Genomic DNA, 20956 nt, shown 5'->3' with positions numbered 1-20956 from the left:
AGTAGCAGCACAAAGCAACCGCGGATGCTGGAATTTGGAGCAACAGTCCGCTGGAGGAATTCAATACGTCAAGCAGCATTTGTTGTGCAGGAAGAAGGTATTATTTATATTTCAAAGGTTCAAAGGTACAATTTAATGTCAGAGAAATATATACAATAAACATTCTGAAATGCTTTTTCTCCACAAAAACAGAGGAGTTCCCCAAAGAATCTTCTTCTTATCGTGTCCACGGACAGTCTGTACATGGCCCAGCCAGAACTGGACACATTTTTGCGCCTTGTTGTTGAATTCGGCAAGATCTGCAATGGTACAGGGTCCCTCTAGCGATGGGCATTGCAGGAAATGTTGCATAGTTTGTGGCTCAGTTCCACATTCGCAAGTTGTCGGCTGGTTGTATATCCCCATTTGCTTAGTGACACCTTTGAACGACCTACACCAGACCTAAGTCTGTTAAGGCAGCGGTCCCCAACCACCAGGCCGCGAGGAAGCAATATGAGTCAGCTGCACCTTTCCTCATTCCCTGTTACGGCCACTGTTGAGCCATTACGCACGCGAGGTCATTACCCGCGTGTCATCCATTTCAGCTTCGGGAAGAAGATCAACTCCTCGAGCTTGCAAATGACGACGGGCTGAAAAGTATGTTTGACATAACATCTCTGCCGGCATTCCGGATCAAAGTCAAGGCTGAATATCCTGAGATAGCCACGGAAGCACTGAAAACGTTGCTTCCATTTCCAATGTACCTCTGCAATGAATGCAACGAAAACTAAATTGCGGAATAGACTGGACATTAGGAACCCCGTTCGAGTATCGCTGTCTCTTGTCACCCTTCGATGGGACCGTCTTGTTGCAGGAAAACAATCCCAGGGCTCCCACTGATTCAGGAATATTGGTGTGTTGCAATGATTCTATATGTTCATACGGGGAAAATATGTGCTGCGTGTTTAATATCCAAACGTTACTTAAAATGTTATGATGCTGTTGACTTATATAATTATATAACAATTACAGCACGGAAACAGGCCACCTCTGCCCTTCTAGTCCACGCTGAATGCTACTCTCACCTAGTCCCACCGACCTGCACTCAGCTCATAACCCTCCATTCCTTTTCTGTCCATATACCTGTCTAATTTTTCTTTAAATGATAATATCAAACCTGCCTCTACCACTTCTACTGGAAGTTCGTTCAACATTTACTTCAAGCTCCCCTGTTCTCCCCTGATAATTGACTTATCACTATATTCATACGAGGAAAATATGCACTGTGTTTAATATTAAATTCGTTAGATAAACCCTTTTAGAAACGAAATTGAGTGTATTAGCTAATTATCATCTATATTCCGGTCATGATTAACACCCCCCCCACCAACAGAATCGCCAAAAACTATTTGAAGAAAAAAATCGTACACGCATGCGCACTGGTGCCCACGCAAGGCTTCATGGTCATTATAGTCTTTCTCGGGGAAACCCAGCGTATTTGACTGCTACTCTCGTCCGTTGACAACCCTTACCACCCCCCTGCCCCCGCCAGTCGGCTGGTCAGCAAGAATATTGACAATATGAAACCGGTCCGCAGTGCGTAAAAGGTTGGGGACCCCTGTGTTAAGGCACTTCCAGGTTGCCCAGTTGCAATGAGCTCCTGGGGGAAGGCTTTCATCTGGTGGAATTTCCATCGTTGGGGGTTGTTTGAGACTGGCGAGCCAGTCTTTCCACAAGGTGATGCGGGCTTCAGATGGAAATGATTGTAACGAAGCAAGACTGTTAATGAAACTCTTCCTTGACTTTAGGCAGCTGGGTGTAGGTGTATGACCATGTAGAGGGTGCCTCCCATCTGATGTTTAACGGAGTCGTTCTTTCTTGCTGGCTACCGTTCTTCTTATATCGGGGGAGTGATACCCACCAGGATATATAGGCTGTTGGTGTTTGTTGGTTTTAAACAACCTGTGATAAGTCAGCAGCTTGCATTCAGAATGACATCCATCTTCTTAGCATGAGTAGATCTTTCCAATGCAGGGCAGACATATTCAGCAGTGGAATTGCGAGCCAGTGCACTTGCTCTTTGCTATGTTTTCGAGCTTGCTCCCCATTTTGTGTTAGTGAGCTTAGGCAGGGTGTTGTTTCGTGCGCTCACTTTTGTCTGTCTTATTGATGTGGTTCAAGAAAGTGAGGCATCTGTCAAGGGTGACTCCTAAGTAGATCGGGTGCTCGCAATGCCTCAGTGTTGCTCCACACCAGGTTACTTTAAGCTGACGTTTGGCTTCACGGTTCCTGAGGTAGAATGCACAAACTTGCATCTTTGATGGGTTTGCCCGGAGGTGGTTTTCTTCATAATAGGATGTTAGTCCCTCCAAGGCCTCAGAAAGCATTTTCTCCACTGTGTTAAAATCAGTGCTTTGGGCAGTGATGCATAAGTCATCAGCATATATAAAACGGCGTGTGACATCATCTATAGGTTGGTCATTCGTGTGATGTTGTACAGCAGTGGTGAAAGCACACTTCCCTGAGGAAGACCATTCTTCTGAATATGTCACCTGCTACGTTTCCCACCTAGTTCAACATAGAACCGGCGATTCTGAAGCATGCTTTCTAACAGCTCTGTTAAGTGAGTATCTTTTGTCATCTCTAGGATCTTGCCGAGGAGACGTCTATGGTTCACTGTATCGTAAGCTGCTGACAAGTTTACAAAAACAGCACCTGTTACCATAGAAACATAGAAAATAGGTGCAGGAGTAGGCCATTCGGCCCTTCGAGCCTGCACCGCCATTCAGTATGATCATGGCTGATCATCCAACTCAGAACCCTGTACCAGCCTTCCCTCCATACCCCCTGATCCCTTTAGTCACAAGGGCCATATCTAACTCCCTCTTAAATATAGCCAATGAACTGGCTTCAACTGTTTCCTGTGGCAGAGAATTCCACAGATTCACCACTCTCTGTGTGAAGAAGTTTTTCCTAATCTCGGTCCCTAAAGGCTTCCCCTTTACCCTCAAACTGTGACCCCTTGTTCTGGACTTCCCCAACATCGGGAACAATCTTCCTGCATCTAACCTGTCCAATCCCTTTAGGATCTTATACGTTTCAATCAGATCCCCCCTCAATCTTCTAAATTCCAACGAGTATAAGCCCAGTTCATCCAGTCTTTCTTCATATGAAAGTCCTGCCATCCCAGGAATCAATCTGGTGAACCTTCTTTGTACTCCCTCTATGGCAAGGATGTTTTTCCTCAGATTAGGGGACCAAAACTGCACACAATACTCCAGGTGTGGTCTCACCAAGGCCTTGCACAACTGCAGTAGCACCTCCCTGCTCCTGTACTCGAATCCTCTTGCTATGAATGCCAGCGTACCATTTGCCTTTTTCACCGCTTGCTGTACCTGCATGCCCACTTTCAATGACTGGTGTATAATGACACCCAGGCCTCGTTGCACCTCCCATTTTCCTAATCGGCCACCATTCAGATAATAATCTGTTTTCCTGTTTTTGCCACCAAAGTGGATAACCTCACATTTATCCACATTAAATTGCATCTGCCATGAATTTGCCCACTCACCTAACCTATCCAAGTCACCCTGCATCCTCTTAGTATCCTCCTCACAGCTAACACTGCCGCCCAGCTTCGTGTCATCCGCAAACTTGGAGATACTGCATTTAATTCCCTCATCTAAGTCATTAATATATATTGTAAACAAGTGGGGTCCCAGCACTGAGCCTTGCGGTACCCCACTAGTCACTGCCTGCCATTCTGAAAAGGTCCCGTTTATTCCCACTCTTTGCTTCCTGTCTGCTAACCAACTCTCCACCCACACCAATACCTTACCCGCAATACCGTGTGCTTTAAGCTTGCACACTAATCTCCTGTGTGGGACCTTGTCAAAAGCCTTCTGAAAATCCAAATATACCACATCCACTGGTTCTCCCCTATCCACTCTACTAGTTACATCCTCAAAAAATTCTATGAGATTCGCCAGACATGATTTTCCTTTCACAAATCCATGCTGACTTTGTCCGATGATTTCACCGCTTTCCAAATGCGAAGTTATCACATCTTTGATAACTGACTCTAGCACTTTCCCTACCACCGATGTCAGGCTTACTGGTCTATAATTCCCTCGTTTCTCTCTCCCTCCTTTTTTAAAAAGTGGGGTTACATTAGCCACTCTCCAATCCTCAGGAACTAATCCAGAATCTAAAGAGTTTTGAAAAATTATCACCAATGCATCCACTATTTCTTGGGCCACTTCCTTAAGCACTCTGGGATGCAGACCATCTGGCCCTGTGGATTTATCTGCCTTTAGTCCCTTCAATTTACCTAACACCACTTCCCTACTAACATGTATTTCCCTCAGTTCCTCCATCTCACTGGACCCTCGGTCCCCTACTATTTCCGGAAGATTATTTATGTCCTCCTTAGTGAAGACAGAACCACAGTAGTTACTCAACTGGTCTGCCATGTCACCCGTTTCTGTCTGTAGGGGACCTACATTTGTCTTAACCAATCCTTTTCTTTTCACATATCTATAAAAGCTTTTACAGTCAGTTTTTATGTTCCCTGCCAGTTTTCTCTCAATCTTTTCTCCCCTTCCTAATTATGCCCCTTGTCCTCTTCTGCTGGACTCTGAATTTCTCCCAGTCCTCAGGTGAGCCACTTTTTCTGGCTAATTTGTATGCTTCTTCTTTGGAATTGATACTATCCCTAATTTCCCTCGTCAGCCACGGGTGCACTACCTTCCTTGATTTATTCTTTTGCCAAACTGGGATGAACAATTGTTGTAGTTCATCCATGCCATCTTTAAATGCTTGCCATTGCATATCCACCGTCAATCCTTTAAGTGTGATTTGCCAGTCTATCTTAGCTAATTCACGTCTCATACCTTCAAAGTTACCCTTCTTTAAGTTCAGAACCTTTGTTTCTGAATTAACTATGTCACTCTCCATCTTAATGAAGAATTCCACCATATTATGGTCACTCTTACCCAAGGGGCCTCTCACAACAAGATTGCCAACTAACCCTTCCTCATTGCTCAATACCCAGTCTAGAATAGCCTGCTCTCTAGTTGGTTCCTCAACATGTTGGTTCAAAAAACCATCTCGCATACATTCCAAGAAATCCTCTTCCTCAGCACCCTTACCAATTTGGTTCACCCAATCTATATGTAGATTGAAGTCACCCTTTATAACTGCTGTTCCTTTATTGCACACATTTCTAATTTCCTGTTCGAAACCATCTTCGATATATTGTGTGAGGTTGAGCAGTTGGCTTGTTGTTGACTTGCCAGGATCTTCTTATGATCCTCTTATCTACAGTTGGTGCTATCCTATTGAGTATCAGGCCCCAAAGAATGAACGACAGTTAAATGTTAGAACCCCAAAGAACCCCTCCAGCTCCTCCCTCCCGTGCGTAAGTGGCAGCAAGCACTATCTCCCCTCCCCCCACCGGCAAAAAAAATTGAGCATCAGCACCACCACCGAGCACTCATGCCTGAGCAAAACAATAGCAAAAACAAAGACTTGCAGATACCCAAAGACTTTGCATTTCACCCGGTATTTGACATACCACAGGTTCGCTCTTTCGGGATATATATGGCTTACAGATATCCATTCTCAAGGTTGGGCTTGGATTGTTGGAAATCAGAAATCAAGTCAAAGATTTCGGAGACTGGGATGGGAATGGGAAACTGGAATCAACAACAATGGTAGAGGCTCAGATCGATGGGCTGTTTGGAGATCAAGTGGCATAGGTGTAGTTTTGATGCAGGGGTATAGACAAGGCTGAAGGACTTAAAGGTAAATGATTTCAATCTTGAAGGTCTCGAGTTGAGGTTCTAAGAAGCTCTCCCAGATGGAAATAAATTTTTTTGCACATGGAATCAAATTGGCCACTTTGTTAGATACGCCTGCTCATTAATGCAAATATCTAATCAGCCAATCACATGGTAGCAACTCAATGCATAAAAGCATGCAGACATGGTCAAGAGGTTCAGTTGTTGTTCAGACCAAACATCAGAATGAGGAACAAATGTGATCCAAGTGACTTTGACAGTGGAATGATTGTTAGTGCCAGAAGGGGTAGTTAGAGATTCTCAGAAACTGCGGATCTGGGGTTTTCACGCATAACAGTCTCTGGAGTTTACAGAGAATGGTGTGAAAGCAACAAAACATAGTGAGTGATAGTTCTGTGGGCAAAAACACCTTGTTAAATGAGAGAGGTCAGCAGAGAATGGCCTGACTGGGCCATGCTAACAGGAAGGTGACATATTACAACAATGGTGCGCTAAATAGCATCTCGAAACACACATGTTGAACCTTGAAGTGGATGGACTATGGAAACAGAAGACTACACTCCTGCACCTAGTAACATGGCCACTGAGTATGCAGTGTATAATTGAAAGAAATGTTATATGGGAAACGATGACACAATAACCCTGCCACAAATGATGTTGGTGTTGCGGGGCAGATGGAAGGCTGGAAGTGGTCCAAGTTCACAGGGAGCTGATGCCTTTCATTCATCAAATCCACCTCAACCCCTCTCCACAAGCATTCAAGTGCATAAATACAGGAAGATGAGAAACAGCATTACGCGTGTGAAACTTCCAAACTAATCAATTTGTAAATAACAGAAATCAGTATCAATTCAATGAGTTGTCATGATGTGGCAGTCGGTGGAGGCACGTTGGTCAGTACAACACTTCTGGGATCTCTGGGTTCAAACACGCTCTTGTGGAAATCCTGACTTCTATCAATTTCGGAGCATAATACTGGCAAGGATATTGTCATTGTTATAAATCTAAAGTCCAGCAATGATATAAAATATCAGAACCAGCTTGCAGGATACACAGAATACAACCTATCAAAAGAAACCAATTTCCCTCCATGGGCGATTTCCTGTACAGTACCTCATTATAGTGAGCCATATTCTCATCAGCGGAACCCCAATCAAAAGCCTGAAAGCGTCCTGTTCTTATGTTCTGGAAAACAAACATTGCATGATCAAAAAATCATTTCTCACCCAACTAATACAGTGCACAAGTGTACACTAGTTGCCAGAAACTTCAAATGCACAATCTGCTTATCTCATGCAAATTGAAACTATTAACTACCTTTTCTGTGAAATTTAGCTTCCCCTTGGAAATTTCTCCAGTTCTGCACCACCAAACACTGCCCAATCCAGGCTGACGAGGTACTGATACCTTTCCCCGCGGGTTTCCGAGGACGATGTAGTCTTCACAGCACAGGACTGGGAGGACTGCCAGGTAAGGTCATCACTCAGCTTTCACACGCAGCAGCAATAACCCTCAACACCTTCCCACTCCAAACCTGCATTCCACTGTCTTCCCTGGTCATTCTCTTCCCAATCTCTATTCAGCCTCCTAATCATCCCCAATCCTGCAGCACCCCTGAGGCTCAGGCCCCAACTTCCTCATTCTTTCAAAATGACCTGGAACCAGGTGGCATATTGTTGATGTTCAAAATGCACAAAGCTACAGTACATCAGTTGGGCCTTAGTCCAGAGCTGCAGGTGACATTTGCAGCAGAAGATCAAACACCAAAACAGGCCTTGCCAGCGCAAGGCTTCACCAATCCAGTGCCCAGATGCCCAGTTAGTTTTGCCCAAAACCTTTGGACCTTAACTCATTGGTCCATGTTTGAAGCAAATCTGCAATAAGTTCTCAAGCCACAGAACTGGTAAAAACCCAAAATGGTGAGTAGTTTATTGATGAACAAATGTCGTATCGCTTGATACCACTATCATTTTAATGATAATTGAAGCGATTTAACCAAACTGATATGCCCCACTTTTTGTTCAAGGAACTTACTTCAGTAATATACTACATTCTTGGGTGCATGCTAATATCGTATCTGTGTTGAAACAACTCTGCTAGAGTGTAGCTAATTCTGGACATAGATCTTCAGCACTACACTGGGATAGTCTCTACTGTGCTTAGTGCTCTCACAAGGATGAAACAACCTGGCTGAACACTCTCTTCCCTGATAATGGGGATTTCAGGGCCAAGTTGAAATAGTCCGCCTGCTAACCACTACACCGCAGACACGATCCTCGCAGTAGTCAATCACCTCCCTCAACACTCCACAATGAAATTTGCTCTAGTTATCCAGGATAGACGGGTACTCATGATACCAAAACTTTGCTACTGGAGACCTCCACAGGGGAAAACTTCTGCAGCCTCCCATTGTCCACCCACGGTAGCATTTATTCAAGCAACACAGAATTTCTAGACACTCGTCTTTAAATGGCAATATTTATAACAAATGAGGATATTGATGACACATTCAGAGTTAGTACCTGGCTCCAGTGGAGAACATTTTGTATAGAGGTTCCAGCTGGACAATGGGCTGAATAGACTGGAATTCGGCTCTGCAAAGCATCAATTATAGAAAAGTGAATCACTAAACATATTGGATGCAATACTTTTAACTACAATTATAGAAATAAAGAGTCTGAATATATCTGAAATATGCTGTGATTCCAGATTAGGGCAGACTGCGCCTTGTATGTTTTTATTTTCAAAAAAGGGAGGTACTGTTGCAAATTCCACAGAGTCAGTACCTGAATTCACTATTGAAGTCAGGTCCCTGAAGCAGCACTGATTGCCACACCATTATTATTGGACAGTCTTACAAAAATCACTGCTTACATTCCACTTCCACTCACTGGGGCTCTTGTTCATGAACTTTTTAAAACTAGACGAAGTTCACTAGAAAAAATTAATAATGCTACATCATATCCAAAACCAGTGAATTTAAAGTGGGGTGGAATAGTTATAGCAATAGCATGCAACAGTCCAAAAAATCTGATGGACCAGCAAAGTTCTGAGCCCGTTGGATTATTAGTCTTTAATAGTAAAATCCAAGTAATAGAAATAGACTTTCTTTCGTACACATTCTCAACATTTCTTCCAGCATTCAAACGCTTGTTATGCTTACCATGTTAAGATTCTTTGTATTGAATCCACTTATTATGAAGAATACATTGCCACACAGCTCCTCAATCAAGAATCGGTTACACACGTGTGTAGCAAGCCACGTTATTGCCTTGCTCTGTGGAAGGAAATCCTTTCTCCCAAACATATCCTAAAAACAACAATGCCAAAAGAGAGTCACTAACAAGTTAGGCAAAACCTAAATATTTCAATGGTAGTAACAGATTTCTACTGGGGAAGTTCTCCCGATTATCCATAACAACTCTGGAATGATGCCCTGAAAAAGCAAGTGGAAGTTGATCGATGCAAGCTTGTTTAGTAGTTTGAATGCTCAGCAAGTTTACAAAATTTAGAGACATATTCCAATGAATCTGAAAACCATAATAAATGATGCATAAAAAATGCTGAATGAAGGGTCTTGTCCCAATGGTTCATTCCCCTCCACAGATGCTGCCTGACCTGCTGAGTCCCTTCAACATTCTGTGTGTTGCTCTGGCTTTCCAGCATCTGCAGAATCGCTTGGGTTAATGAATGATTCACCTTTCTTTTCACACAAACTACCACCATCAAACCGAAAGTAATGTCAGCGCAGTGCAGGGGCACATTTAGAGGAGCTGTTTTATGGCCAATAACTAGATATTTGTTTTTAAGCAGTGTTTGTTGGGGACCTGCAACTAAGACCTCCCAGCTACAAACCCACCAACTCCCTTCCATACCTTTAAAGGCTGGCGCATCACAGGAACCATGCCAAAATTGTGTTGGTGGGTATGTTAAGTGGCTACTGTACAGTGTAGTTCGGTGATGGCAGAAGAATTGGAGAAGATGATAGGGATGCGAATGGAAACACAGATCAATAGGATTCGTGTATGATTTGTGCTCGATGGTGAGTGTGGATGCCGTAAGCCGAAGGGCCTATTTCAGTGCTGCATGACTACAAACTCAAAGCATAATTTAATCACAATCATCAAGTCATGTGCATTACATCAACTGAAGACCAAATAATGAAGTTGAGCAGCTTTACTCAGTTATCTGCTGCTGTAGTCAAATAGTGACCTCCCCCTTTCTCTAGCAAACCCATGGAATAGAAAGTTCCATTGCTACAAAAATTTCAACATACATTCCAAACCCTACAGTTAAATTGCCTCTCTTCCCAATTCAAATATGGTTAACAGGATAAAAAGCAGGCACTTACTTTGATTAAAAACTCCGGAAGAAGATCAAGTTTTACCAGTGGGCTGGTAGCATATTTAACTGTTGCAACAGGAGCCAAGCCAAAAAATAACTTAATTTTCTTCGCTAGCTCTGGCATTGTAGAAAAGGCTATGAAACCTGATGGAAGGAGAAAAGAATGTTATGGGGAAGCTGAAGGTCATCATTAAAACTCTCCTACATCTGAGAAATCAACAAAAAAAAAATCAAACCATTTATGGTTTAAGAAAAGCATGTAGTTGCAGAATTTTCCATGAAGCTATCGGCAGTCATCATTATAATGGAAGGAATCTGACAGCAAGTGCAAATGCACATCAGTCATGAACATTTAGTGTAAGCATTGTTGATCGTCAGGGCCAATTGGGAACAGTGGGGACGGCGAGTTGGGAGCAGTAGTTAGAGGCAAATGTTGGATGCTTCAAGAATTCAGACTGTTGGGACACTGAGCAAAAGAGATCTGAAATGTCATGTGACGGACCCTGGAATGTTGAAGTGGATTGAAGATCGGAGCACTGGCAGTCTGGCATGTCAAGAACAGTGGGCAACTGAACTATAATGGTGTGCTAAAGCACCTTAATAATCTTTCACTTTAAAAATTCCAGTTTTGTATGTGTTCGTTCTCAGCCCTTCAAAACTATTTCAAAATCCAACACTTACTGAAAATAATTAGAATAAATTTTATTTCAAATTTAAAATATATTTTTGTTCCCATTTTAATCCCAAAGACATGCATGTTCACACTTTGCAAAAATGAGTAAAGATAGAACATTTTACTTCATAGCTTGTGATTGGTTGTTCAGTTTGTATAAACACATTGGTTTTTGCAGATGTCCCTCTGATCTGGGCCAACATTTACGTGTGGGTGGCACCTAATTAATTAGCTTGTTTATTTCGGCTTTTTTCTTAAAGATGTGCTGGGTGCGTTCCGACTACCACTGCACCACTACATTCTTCACGGCAATATATCGGTCTGTGGGCCGGAGGTTGGGGACCACTGCTCTAAATAAACAAAAAGATATTCATATGGGCTTAGATTATACTAATGACACATACGCATTTATTTTCAGGACTAACTCCACCAAGGTTTATTTCAAAGGGTGAGCAGTGTGAACAACAGGAGCTTTCTTGTACCCATGCACTAACTCAACTGCTTCTCACAACACCGAAGGAGGCCCACAGGATCCATAATGGCTGCCCACTGAGCAACCTCATTTCCACTCATTTCCGATAGAAATGAAAAATCAATTGCTGGATTTTGGTACACAATTGTGCATTTGCATAACCCCTACAGATTTCCATCACTATAATGGTGAGTATTAATAGCATCACTACATTTCCTGGACCTACACATTTTCATTTCTTGTGGCCAATTAATTGGACAGCATGTCATTAGAACGTGAAGTAACTGGAAACCCAAAGGGATAACCTGCCCACTCCACAGAGACAGTTCTGAGGTCAGGATCGAACCCAAGTCCCTAGAGCAAAGGCAGCAGCAATAACTAATGTGCCAAAATGTCTCCTTCACATGAACTGTACACGTCACATTGTCTCTATGTCACAGCAGGAAGTAAAGGTACTCCATGATCATTATAAACTAGCATACCAATGGTGGCAAGATTTCATGGAACTCAATGAAAAATTAATCTACAGCTGTCCTAAATGGAGGAGATGAATAATCTTAAATTAACATTTATCTTACTGTGACAGATAGGAACAGAGAGACCAGGTAGGAGTTGCAACTGGATTGAACGAGAAAGGGGGCTGTGAGGGCCTCCAAGTGACTTTTATTCTAAAATAGCATTTGGCAACTTGGATTTATAAAATGCTTGAATTTTTAAAATTTTTTTGTGCATTTTGAAGTGTTTCTCTTTTTAAATATTTTAAGCTCTTTTCATCTGTTAACTTACTAAGTTTGGCATTTTTAAGCTTTAAGATAATTTGAATGCTTCAGAAAATGTTTTTGGTACTGACAGCTTACAATTCAAACTAAGTCAGGGCAGAACAAACAGGTAATGCTTGGTTTTTCTCTCCAAGGATGTTGTCTGACTTGCTGAGCCTCCCCAACATTTTGTATTTTTATATGAAATTACCATCACCTGTGGTGATTTTTTTGTTAAATTGGTTTGTTGTCAAGGCATATATCTTTTTGTCAGCAGGACTGAAGGAACCACATTGCTCAACTCAAAATTGGACTAATGAGCTCAAGATTACAACAGTTTTGATAAATATGGGCAATGTAACTTCCATCATAAAGTCAGCTTTACTTTTTAAAAAAAACTTAACTGATTTAATCTTATCTTGTGCTATTTAGCACATTAAAAAAAAACTCAAATGAAGACAAATTACGTTGATGAATTTCAACACTTGACTTACCAATTGTTGTCCCCTGAGAATGACCAACATAGTACAACTGTTCTTGTTTAGTCTTCGCAAGGATGAAGTTTAGCACTGCTGGTAAGTCTTTGGTGGCCATCTCATCAAAGCTTTAAATAAAAAACACAACCTAATATCATCCATAATACACATAAATATATTCACTCTTCTTTGCAGAGGAGATTTACAAGGATGTTGCCTGGATTGGGGAGCATGCCTTATGAGAATAGGCTGAGTGAACTCGGCCTTTTCTCCTTGGAGCGACAGAGGATGAGAGGTGACCTGATAGAGGTGTATAAGTCGATGAGAGGCATTGATCATGTGGATAGTCAGAGGCTTTTTCCCAGGGCTGAAATGGCTAGCAAGAGAGGGCACAGTTTGTCAAACACAGAGGGTGTTTGGAAGTAGGTACAGAGGACATATCAGGGGTAAGATTTTTTTTAAGCAGAGAGTGGTAAGTGCGTGAAATGGGCTGCCAGTGATGGAGTGGTGAAGACGGATATGATAGTGACTTTTAAGAGACTGCTGGACAGGTATATGGAGCTCAGAATAATAGAGGGCTATGGGTAACCCTAGGTAATTTCTCAGATAAGGACATGTTTGGCACAGCTTTGTGGGCCGAAGGGCCTGTATTGTGCTGTAGGTTTTCAATGTTTCTAAGTTTCTTTTGCTATAAAAATTAAAGCAGGCAAATCATAAACACAAGAAATTATGCAGATGCTGGAAGTCTAAAGCAACACGCACAAAATGCTGGAGGAACTGAGCAGGTCAAGCAGCATCTATGGAAATGAACAACAGTCAATGTTTTGGGCTGAGACCCTTCTCATTTCTAATTATATCAATGACTTGGCAGCTTTGTCAATTTTGTTTAGAGGACAAAACAGTATCTTGTACCATTAAAACTAATTAAAAGTTTGTAAAATTTCGTAGTGCTGATACAACTCCTGAATTAATATCTTATTACAGGTTTCCCCCGCCATCCGAAGGTAGAGCATTCCTATGAAACGGTTCGTAAGCCGGAATGTTGTAACGCAAAGAAGCAATTACCATTTATTTATATGGGAAAAATTTGTGAGCGTTCACAGACCCAAAAGTAACCTACCAAATCATGCCATTTAACACACAAAACCTAAAATAACTGTAACATATAGTAAAAGCAGAAATGATATGATAAATACACAGCCTATATAAATTAGAAATACTTCTCTACAACAATTGCCTGCACAGATCTCCGTAGCGAAAATCTCACGCAAGCGCTGTTGGCAAAAACACTCTCTCCAGTAACCTTTAGGCTATGAAGCTGCCGAATCATACCAAATAACACGTAAAAATACACAGCTGATATAAAGTAGAAATAATGTATGTACGGTGTAGTATCACTTACCGGAATCGGGAACACAGCTCGCAGAGCACACTGATGATGGTGTGTTAGGCTGAGTCGTCACAGGTTGGGGTGGTGCAGTGGCCCCCACCCTCTGAGCAGCGAACCGATACTGATCCGCGAAGCATGCAGGGGTACAGCGGTAGCCAGGACGCATCCAGCACATCTTCAAGAAAAAAGCCGAAATAAACATGCTAATTAATTAGGTGCCGCCCAGCACATAATTGTCAGCCCAGATCAGAGGCTGCATCGCCTCTGATCTGGGCTGACATTTACGGACCGGGCGGCACCTAATTAATTAGCATGTTTATTTCGGCTTTTTTCTAAAAAGATGTGCTGTGTGCCTCCCGGCTATCGCTGCATTCTCCGCGAATCGGTATCTGTCCGCGGCCTGGGGGTTGGGGTGGTTGGACACTGGGGTGTCATCTCATCGTCGATCAGGGCAGGCAGCTCATCTTCTCCTATGACTGCCAGCCTCGATGTCGAAGGTCGAGGTTCGTCGTCTGCTGTGGCTGATGTGGAAGGCTTGACTGCTTTGCCTCGCACATTTTTCTGTCATACAGTTCTTTGTAAGCACTCAAATCATCCTGCAAATATGCCCTAAACCGACGTACCCTTTCAAAATTAAAGTCGTAATTTTTCAATGCATTGAAAATCTCATGCAGGTGCTTCACATTCAGTTCCTGGACGATTTCACTTCCTACTGCATTAGGTTTTAGAAACATAGAAAATAGGTGCAGGAGTAGGCCATTCGACCCTTTGAGCCGGCACCACCATTCAGTACGATCATGGCGGATCATCCAACTCAGAACCCTGTACCTGCCTTCTCTCCATACCCCCTGATCCCTTTAGCCACAAGGGCCATATCTAATTCCCTCTTAAATATAGCCAATGAACTGGCCTCAACTGTTTCCTGTGGCAGAGAATTCCACAGATTCACCACTCTCTGTGTGAAGAAGTTTTTCCTAATCTCGGTCCTAAAAGGCTTCCCCTTTATCCAAAAACTGTGACCCCTCATTCTGGACTTCCCCAACATCGGGAACAATCTTCCTGCATCTAGCCTGTCCAATCCCTTTAGGATTTTATACGTTTCAATCAGATCCCCCCTCAATCTTCTAAATTCCAATGAGTATAAGACTAGTTCATCCAGTCTTTCATCATATGAAAGTCCTGCCATCCCAGGAATCAATCTGGTGAATCTTCTTTTTACTCCCCCTATGGCCAGGCAGCATCGCTAGGAAGAGGTACAGTCGACGTTTCAGACCGAGACCCTTCGTCAGGACTAACTGAAAGAAGAGCTAGTAAGAGATTTGAAAGTGGGAGCGGGAGGGGGAGATCCAAAATGATAGGAGAAAACAGGAGGGGGAGGGATGGAGCCAAGAGCTGGACAGTTGATTGGCAAAAGGGATATGAGAGGCTCATGGGACAGGAGACCAAGGGAGAAGGAAAAGGGGGGGGGGAACCCAGAGGATGGGCAAGGGGTATAGTCGGAGGGACAGAGGGAGAAAAAGGAGAGTGAGAGAAAGAAAAAGAATATGTGTATATAAATAAATAACGGATGGGGTACGAGGGGGAGGTGGGGCATTAACAGAAGTTAGAGAAGTCAATGTTCATGCCATCAGGTTGGAGGCTACCCAGACTGAATATAAGGTGTTGTTCCTCCAACCTGAGTGTGGTTTCATCTTTACAGTAGAGGAGGCCGTGGATAGACATGTCAGAATGGGAATGGGATGTGGAATTAAAATGTGTGGCCACTGGGAGATCCTGCTTTCTCCGGCGGACAGAGCGTAGGTGTTCAGCAAAGCGGTCTCCCAGTCTGCGTCGGGTCTCGCCAATATATAGAAGGCCACATCGGGAGCACCGGACGCAGTATATCACCCTGGCCGACTCACAGGTGAAGTGTCGCCTCACCTGGAAGGACTGTCTGGGGCCCTGAATGGTGGTAAGGGAGGAAGTGTAAGGGCATGTGTAGCACTTTTCTGCTTACAAGGATAAGTGCCAGGCGGGAGATCAGTGGGGAGGGATGGGGGGGACGAATGGACAAGGGAGTCGCGTAGGGAGCGATCCCTGTGGAAAGCAGAGAGAGGGGGAGGGAAAGATGTGCTTAGTGGTAGGATCCTGTTGGAGGTGGTGGAAGTTACGGAGAATTATATGTTGGACCCGGAGGCTGGTGGGGTGGTAGGTGAGGACAAGGGGAACCCTATTCCTAGTGGGGTGGCAGGATGATGGAGTGAGAGCAGATGTGCGTGAAATGGGGGAGATGCGTTTGAGAGCAGAGTTGATGGTGGAGGAAGGGAAGCCCCTTTCTTTAAAAAAGGAGGACATCTCCCTTGTCCTGGAATGAAAAGCCTCATCCTGAGAGCAGATGCGGCGGAGACGGAGGAATTGCGAGAAGGGGATGGCATCTTTGCAAGAGACAGGGTGAGAAGAGGAATAGTCCAGATAGCTGTGAGAGTCAGTAGGCTTATAGTAGACATCAGTAGATAAGCTGTCTCCAGAGATAGAGACAGAAAGATCTAGAAAGGGGAGGGAGGTGTCGGAAATGGACCAGGTAAACTTGAAGGCAGGGTGAAAGTTGGAGGCAAAGTTAATAAAATCAACGAGTTCAGCATATGTGCAGGAAGCAGCGCCAATGCAGTCGTCGATGTAGCGAAGGAAAAGTGGGGGACGGATACCAGAATAGGTTTGGAATATAGATTGTTCCACAAAGCCAACAAAAATGCAGATATAGCTAGGACCCATACGGGTGCCCATAGCTACACCTTTGGTTTGGAGGAAGTTGGAGGAAGTGGGAGGAGCCAAAGGAGAAATTATTAAGAGTAAGGACTAATTCTGCTGGACGGAGCAGAGTGGTGGCAGAGGGGAACTGATTAGGTCTGGAATCCAAAAAGAAGCGGAGAGCTTTGAGACCTTCCTGATGGGGGATGGAAGTATATAAGGACTGGACACCCATGGTGAAAATAAAGCGGTGAGGTCCAGGGAACTTAAAATCATCAAAAAGTTTAAGAGCGTGAGAAGTGTCACGAATATAGGTAGGAAGGGATTGAACAAGGGGGTATAAAACCGTGTCGAGGTATGCAGAAATGAGTTCGGTGGGGCAGGAGCAAGCTGAGACAATAGGTCTGCCAGGACAGGCACGTTTGTGGATCTTGGGTAGGAGGTAGAAACGGGAAGTGCGAAATGTGGGAACTATAAGTTTGGTAGCAGTGGATGGGAGATCCCCTGAGCACAATACTCCAGGTGTGGTCTCACCAAGGCCTTGTACAGCTGCAGTAGTACCTCTCTGCTCCTGTACTCGAATCCCCTTCTATGAATGCCAGCATACCATTCGCCTTTTTCACCACCTGCTGTACCCGCATGCCCACTTTCAATGACTGGTGTACAATGACACCCAGATTTCGTTGCACCTCCCCTTTTCCAAATCGGCCACCATTCAGATAATAATCCGTTTTCCTGTTCTTGCCACCAAAGTGGATAACCTCACATTTATCCACATTAAATTGCATCTGCTATAAATTTTCCCACTCACCTAACCTATCCAAGTCACCCTGCATCCTCTTAGCATCCTCCTCACAGCTAACACTGCCGCCCAGCTTCGTGTCATCCGCAAACTTGGAGATGCTGCATTTAATTCCCTCATCTAAGTCATTAATATATATTGTAAACAAGTGGGGTCCCAGCACTGAGCCTTGCAGTACCCCACTAGTCACTGCCTGCCATTCTGAAAAGGTCCCGTTTATTCCCACTCTTTGCTTCCTGTCTGCCAACCAATTCTCTATCCACATCAATACCATACCCCCAATACTGTGTGCATTAAGTTTGCACACTAATCTATGTGGGACCTTGTCAAAAGCGTTTTGAAAATCCAAATATACCACATCCACTGGTTCTCCCCTATCCACTCTACTAGTTACATCCTCAAAAAATTCTATGAGATTCGCCAGACATGATTTTCCTTTCACAAATCCATGCTGACTTTGTCCGATGATTTCACCGCTTTCCAAATGCGAAGTTATCACATCTTTGATAACTGACTCTAGCACTTTCCCTACCACCGATGTCAGGCTTACTGGTCTATAATTCCCTCGTTTCTCTCTCCCTCCTTTTTTAAAAAGTGGGGTTACATTAGCCACTCTCCAATCCTCAGGAACTAATCCAGAATCTAAAGAGTTTTGAAAAATTATCACCAATGCATCCACTATTTCTTGGGCCACTTCCTTAAGCACTCTGGGATGCAGATCATCTGGCCCTGGGGATTTAACTGCCTTTAATCCCTTCAATTTACCTAACACCACTTCCCTACTAACATGTATTTCCCTAAGTTCCTCCATCTCACTAGACCCTCGGTCCCCTACTATTTCGGAAGATTATGTCTTCCTTAGTGAAGACAGAACCAAAGTAGTTATTCAATTGGTCTGCCATGTCCTTGTTCCCCATGATCAATTCACCTGTTTCTGACTGTAAGGGTCCTACATTTGTCTTAACCAATCTTTTTCTTTTCACATATCTACAAAAGCTTTTACAGTCAGTTTTTATGTTCCCTGCCAGCTTTCTCTCATAATCTTTTTTCTCTTTCCTAATTAAGCACTTTGTCCTCCTCTGCTGGACTCCGAATTTCTCCCAGTCCTCAGGTGTGCCGCTTTTTCTGGCTAATTTGTATGTTTCTTCTTTGGAATTAATACTATCCCTAATTTCCCTCGTCAGCCACAGGTGCACTACCTTCCCTGGTTTATTCTTTTGCCAAACTGGGATGAACAATTATTGTAGTTCATCCACACGATCTTTAAATGCTTGCCGTTGCATATCTACCGTCAACAGAGAGAGATGATGAGAAATAAATTAAGGGAGTTGGGGATGCAGGAATTCACATTAAAAGGGTTGCTGGGCATGGGTGAGAGAGCACAAGTCCGGGTATTTTTAGCGTTTTTAAGGGGTACAGGGGTTTTTTATAGAATATGACGAATAAACAGGAATAGGATACTGGGATGGTCAAAGATGGGAGGGTGAAGTGTAGGTTTGTGTATATATATATGTGTGTGTGTGTGTGTGTGTGTGTGTGTGTGTGTGTGCGCGCGCGCGCATGCGCGCGATTGGATGAAAGGATTTAGAATGTATGTCTAGTGCACATTCTGGAGCAGAGGGTGGCGGTAATGCACCATTAAGCTGGATGCCAACCGCCGTAAAACAAGATACAGACAGACAGACAGAACCCTTTAAGTATCATTTGCCAGTCTATCTTAGCACGTCTCATACCTTCAAAGTTACCCTTCTTTAAGTTCAGAACTTTTGTTACTGAATTAACTATATCACTCTCCATCTTAATGAAGAATTCCACCATATTATGGTCACTCTTACCCAAAGGGCCTCGCACGACAAGATTGCTAACTAACCCTTCCTCATTGCTCAATACCCAGTCTAGAATGGCCTGCTCTCTAGTTGGTTCCTCAACATGTTGGTTTAGAAAACCATCCCGCATACATTCCAAGAAATCCTCTTCCTCAGCACCCTTAGCAATTTGGTTCACCCAATCTATATGTAGATTGAAGTCACCCATTATAATTGCTGTTCCTTTATTGCACACATTTCTAATTTCCTGTTTAATGCCATCTCCAACCTCATTACTACTGTTAGGTGGCCTGTACACAACTCCCACCAGCGTTTTCTGCCCCTCAGTGTTATGCAGCTCTACCCATATCGATTCCACATCCTCCCGGCTAATGTCCTTCCTTTCTATTGCGTTAATCTCCTCTCTAACCAGCATGTCTATCCCTCCTGAATATTGAATATCCCTGAATGTTGAGCTCCCATCCTTGGTCACCCTGAAGCCATGTCTCTGTGATCCCAACTATATCATATTTATTAATAATTATCTGCACATTCAATTCATCCACCTTGTTACGAATGCTCCTTGCACTGACACACAAAGCCTTCAGGCTTGCTTTTACAACACTCTTAGCCCTTATACAATTATGTTGAAAAGTGGCCCTTTTGATTTTTGCCCTGGATTTGCCGGCCTGCCACTTTTCCTTTTCACCTTACTACTTTTTGCTTCTACCCTCTTTTTACACCCCCTGGCTCTCTGCACTTGTTCCCATCCCCCTACCACATTAGTTTAAATCCTCCTGAACAACAGTAGCAAACGCTCCCCCTAGGACATTGGTTCCAGTCCAGCCCAGGTGCAGACCGTCCTGTTTGTACCGGTCCCATCTCCTCCAGAACTGGTTCTAATGCCCCAGAAATTTGAATCCCTCCCCCTTGCACCATTTTTCAAGCCACATATTCATCCGAAATATCCTCCTATTTCTACTCTGACTAGCACGTGGCACTGGTAGTAATCCAGAGATTATTATCTGTGTCCTCTGAGAGGAGGACCCCCACAAAAGCTACAAAGAATCTAAGGAAAAGATACCCCCAGGGGTGCCCGAGAGGGGGGGGAGGATGAGCACCCCAGTCGGATGGACACAATGACATCAGACCCAGGCAATGAACAAACGACGATGAGGAAGCAGTGTGCATGTGGCAAAATCTGCAAGAACGATCGCGGCTTGAAGATCCACCAGCGAGGATGAAGTGTTTGGCGGGACCAGGAGCAGCACAACGCGCAGGTGTCCAAACTGGTGAGACGAAGGAGGGGCCAGGCCCGGAGTCACCCCATAGTGCCCGGAACCTCCAAGTTTTGCAAACTAATCCCTCTAACATGAAGTCTAACAGGAGGCGGATCAAATGGCCTGCAGCTAACATGACTTTACTGTGGAAGCAGTTTGATGAAGATGTTAACCAAATTCTGGAGACAACGGCGAAGAGGGGGGTTGATAGGAAGCTGCAAGCCATGACAACAAGTATTGTCATTATCGCAGCTGAATGAGTCAGAGAAGAGGAGAAGGAAGACTCCAAAACATCTTACTCGAAGAACCAAAGAGCATTGAGGATCCACAACATCAGGCAGGAGATGAAAGCGCTGAAGTCCCAATACAAGGAGGCAGGCGAGGAGGAGCGCGTTGGCTTGGCCCAGCTGATGCGCATACTACGAAAGAAGATCAGGGTCCTCTGCCGG

At 43.8% G+C, this 20956-nt stretch overlaps 1 protein-coding gene across 1 annotated transcript in view; it reads right to left on the bottom strand.

Annotated features, from left to right (window-relative positions):
* The window catches only part of lipf (lipase, gastric), a 64430-nt gene that overhangs the window by 9080 nt on the left and 34394 nt on the right, over positions 1-20956 (bottom strand). The window contains exons 5-9 of the mRNA XM_072239254.1: positions 12522-12631; positions 10132-10268; positions 8944-9090; positions 8303-8374; positions 6894-6965 (exon numbers count right to left, since the gene is read on the bottom strand). Coding sequence (XP_072095355.1) covers positions 6894-6965; positions 8303-8374; positions 8944-9090; positions 10132-10268; positions 12522-12631 — 538 coding nt within the window. The remainder of the gene's footprint in view (positions 1-6893; positions 6966-8302; positions 8375-8943; positions 9091-10131; positions 10269-12521; positions 12632-20956) is intronic.

The sequence above is a fragment of the Mobula birostris genome, chromosome 21 (genome assembly GCF_030028105.1).
Source record: "Mobula birostris isolate sMobBir1 chromosome 21, sMobBir1.hap1, whole genome shotgun sequence".
In the NCBI taxonomy this organism is placed as follows: domain Eukaryota; kingdom Metazoa; phylum Chordata; class Chondrichthyes; order Myliobatiformes; family Myliobatidae; genus Mobula; species Mobula birostris.
Note: the sequence above shows the minus strand (reverse complement) of the source record. Positions and strands in the feature narration are given on the sequence as shown.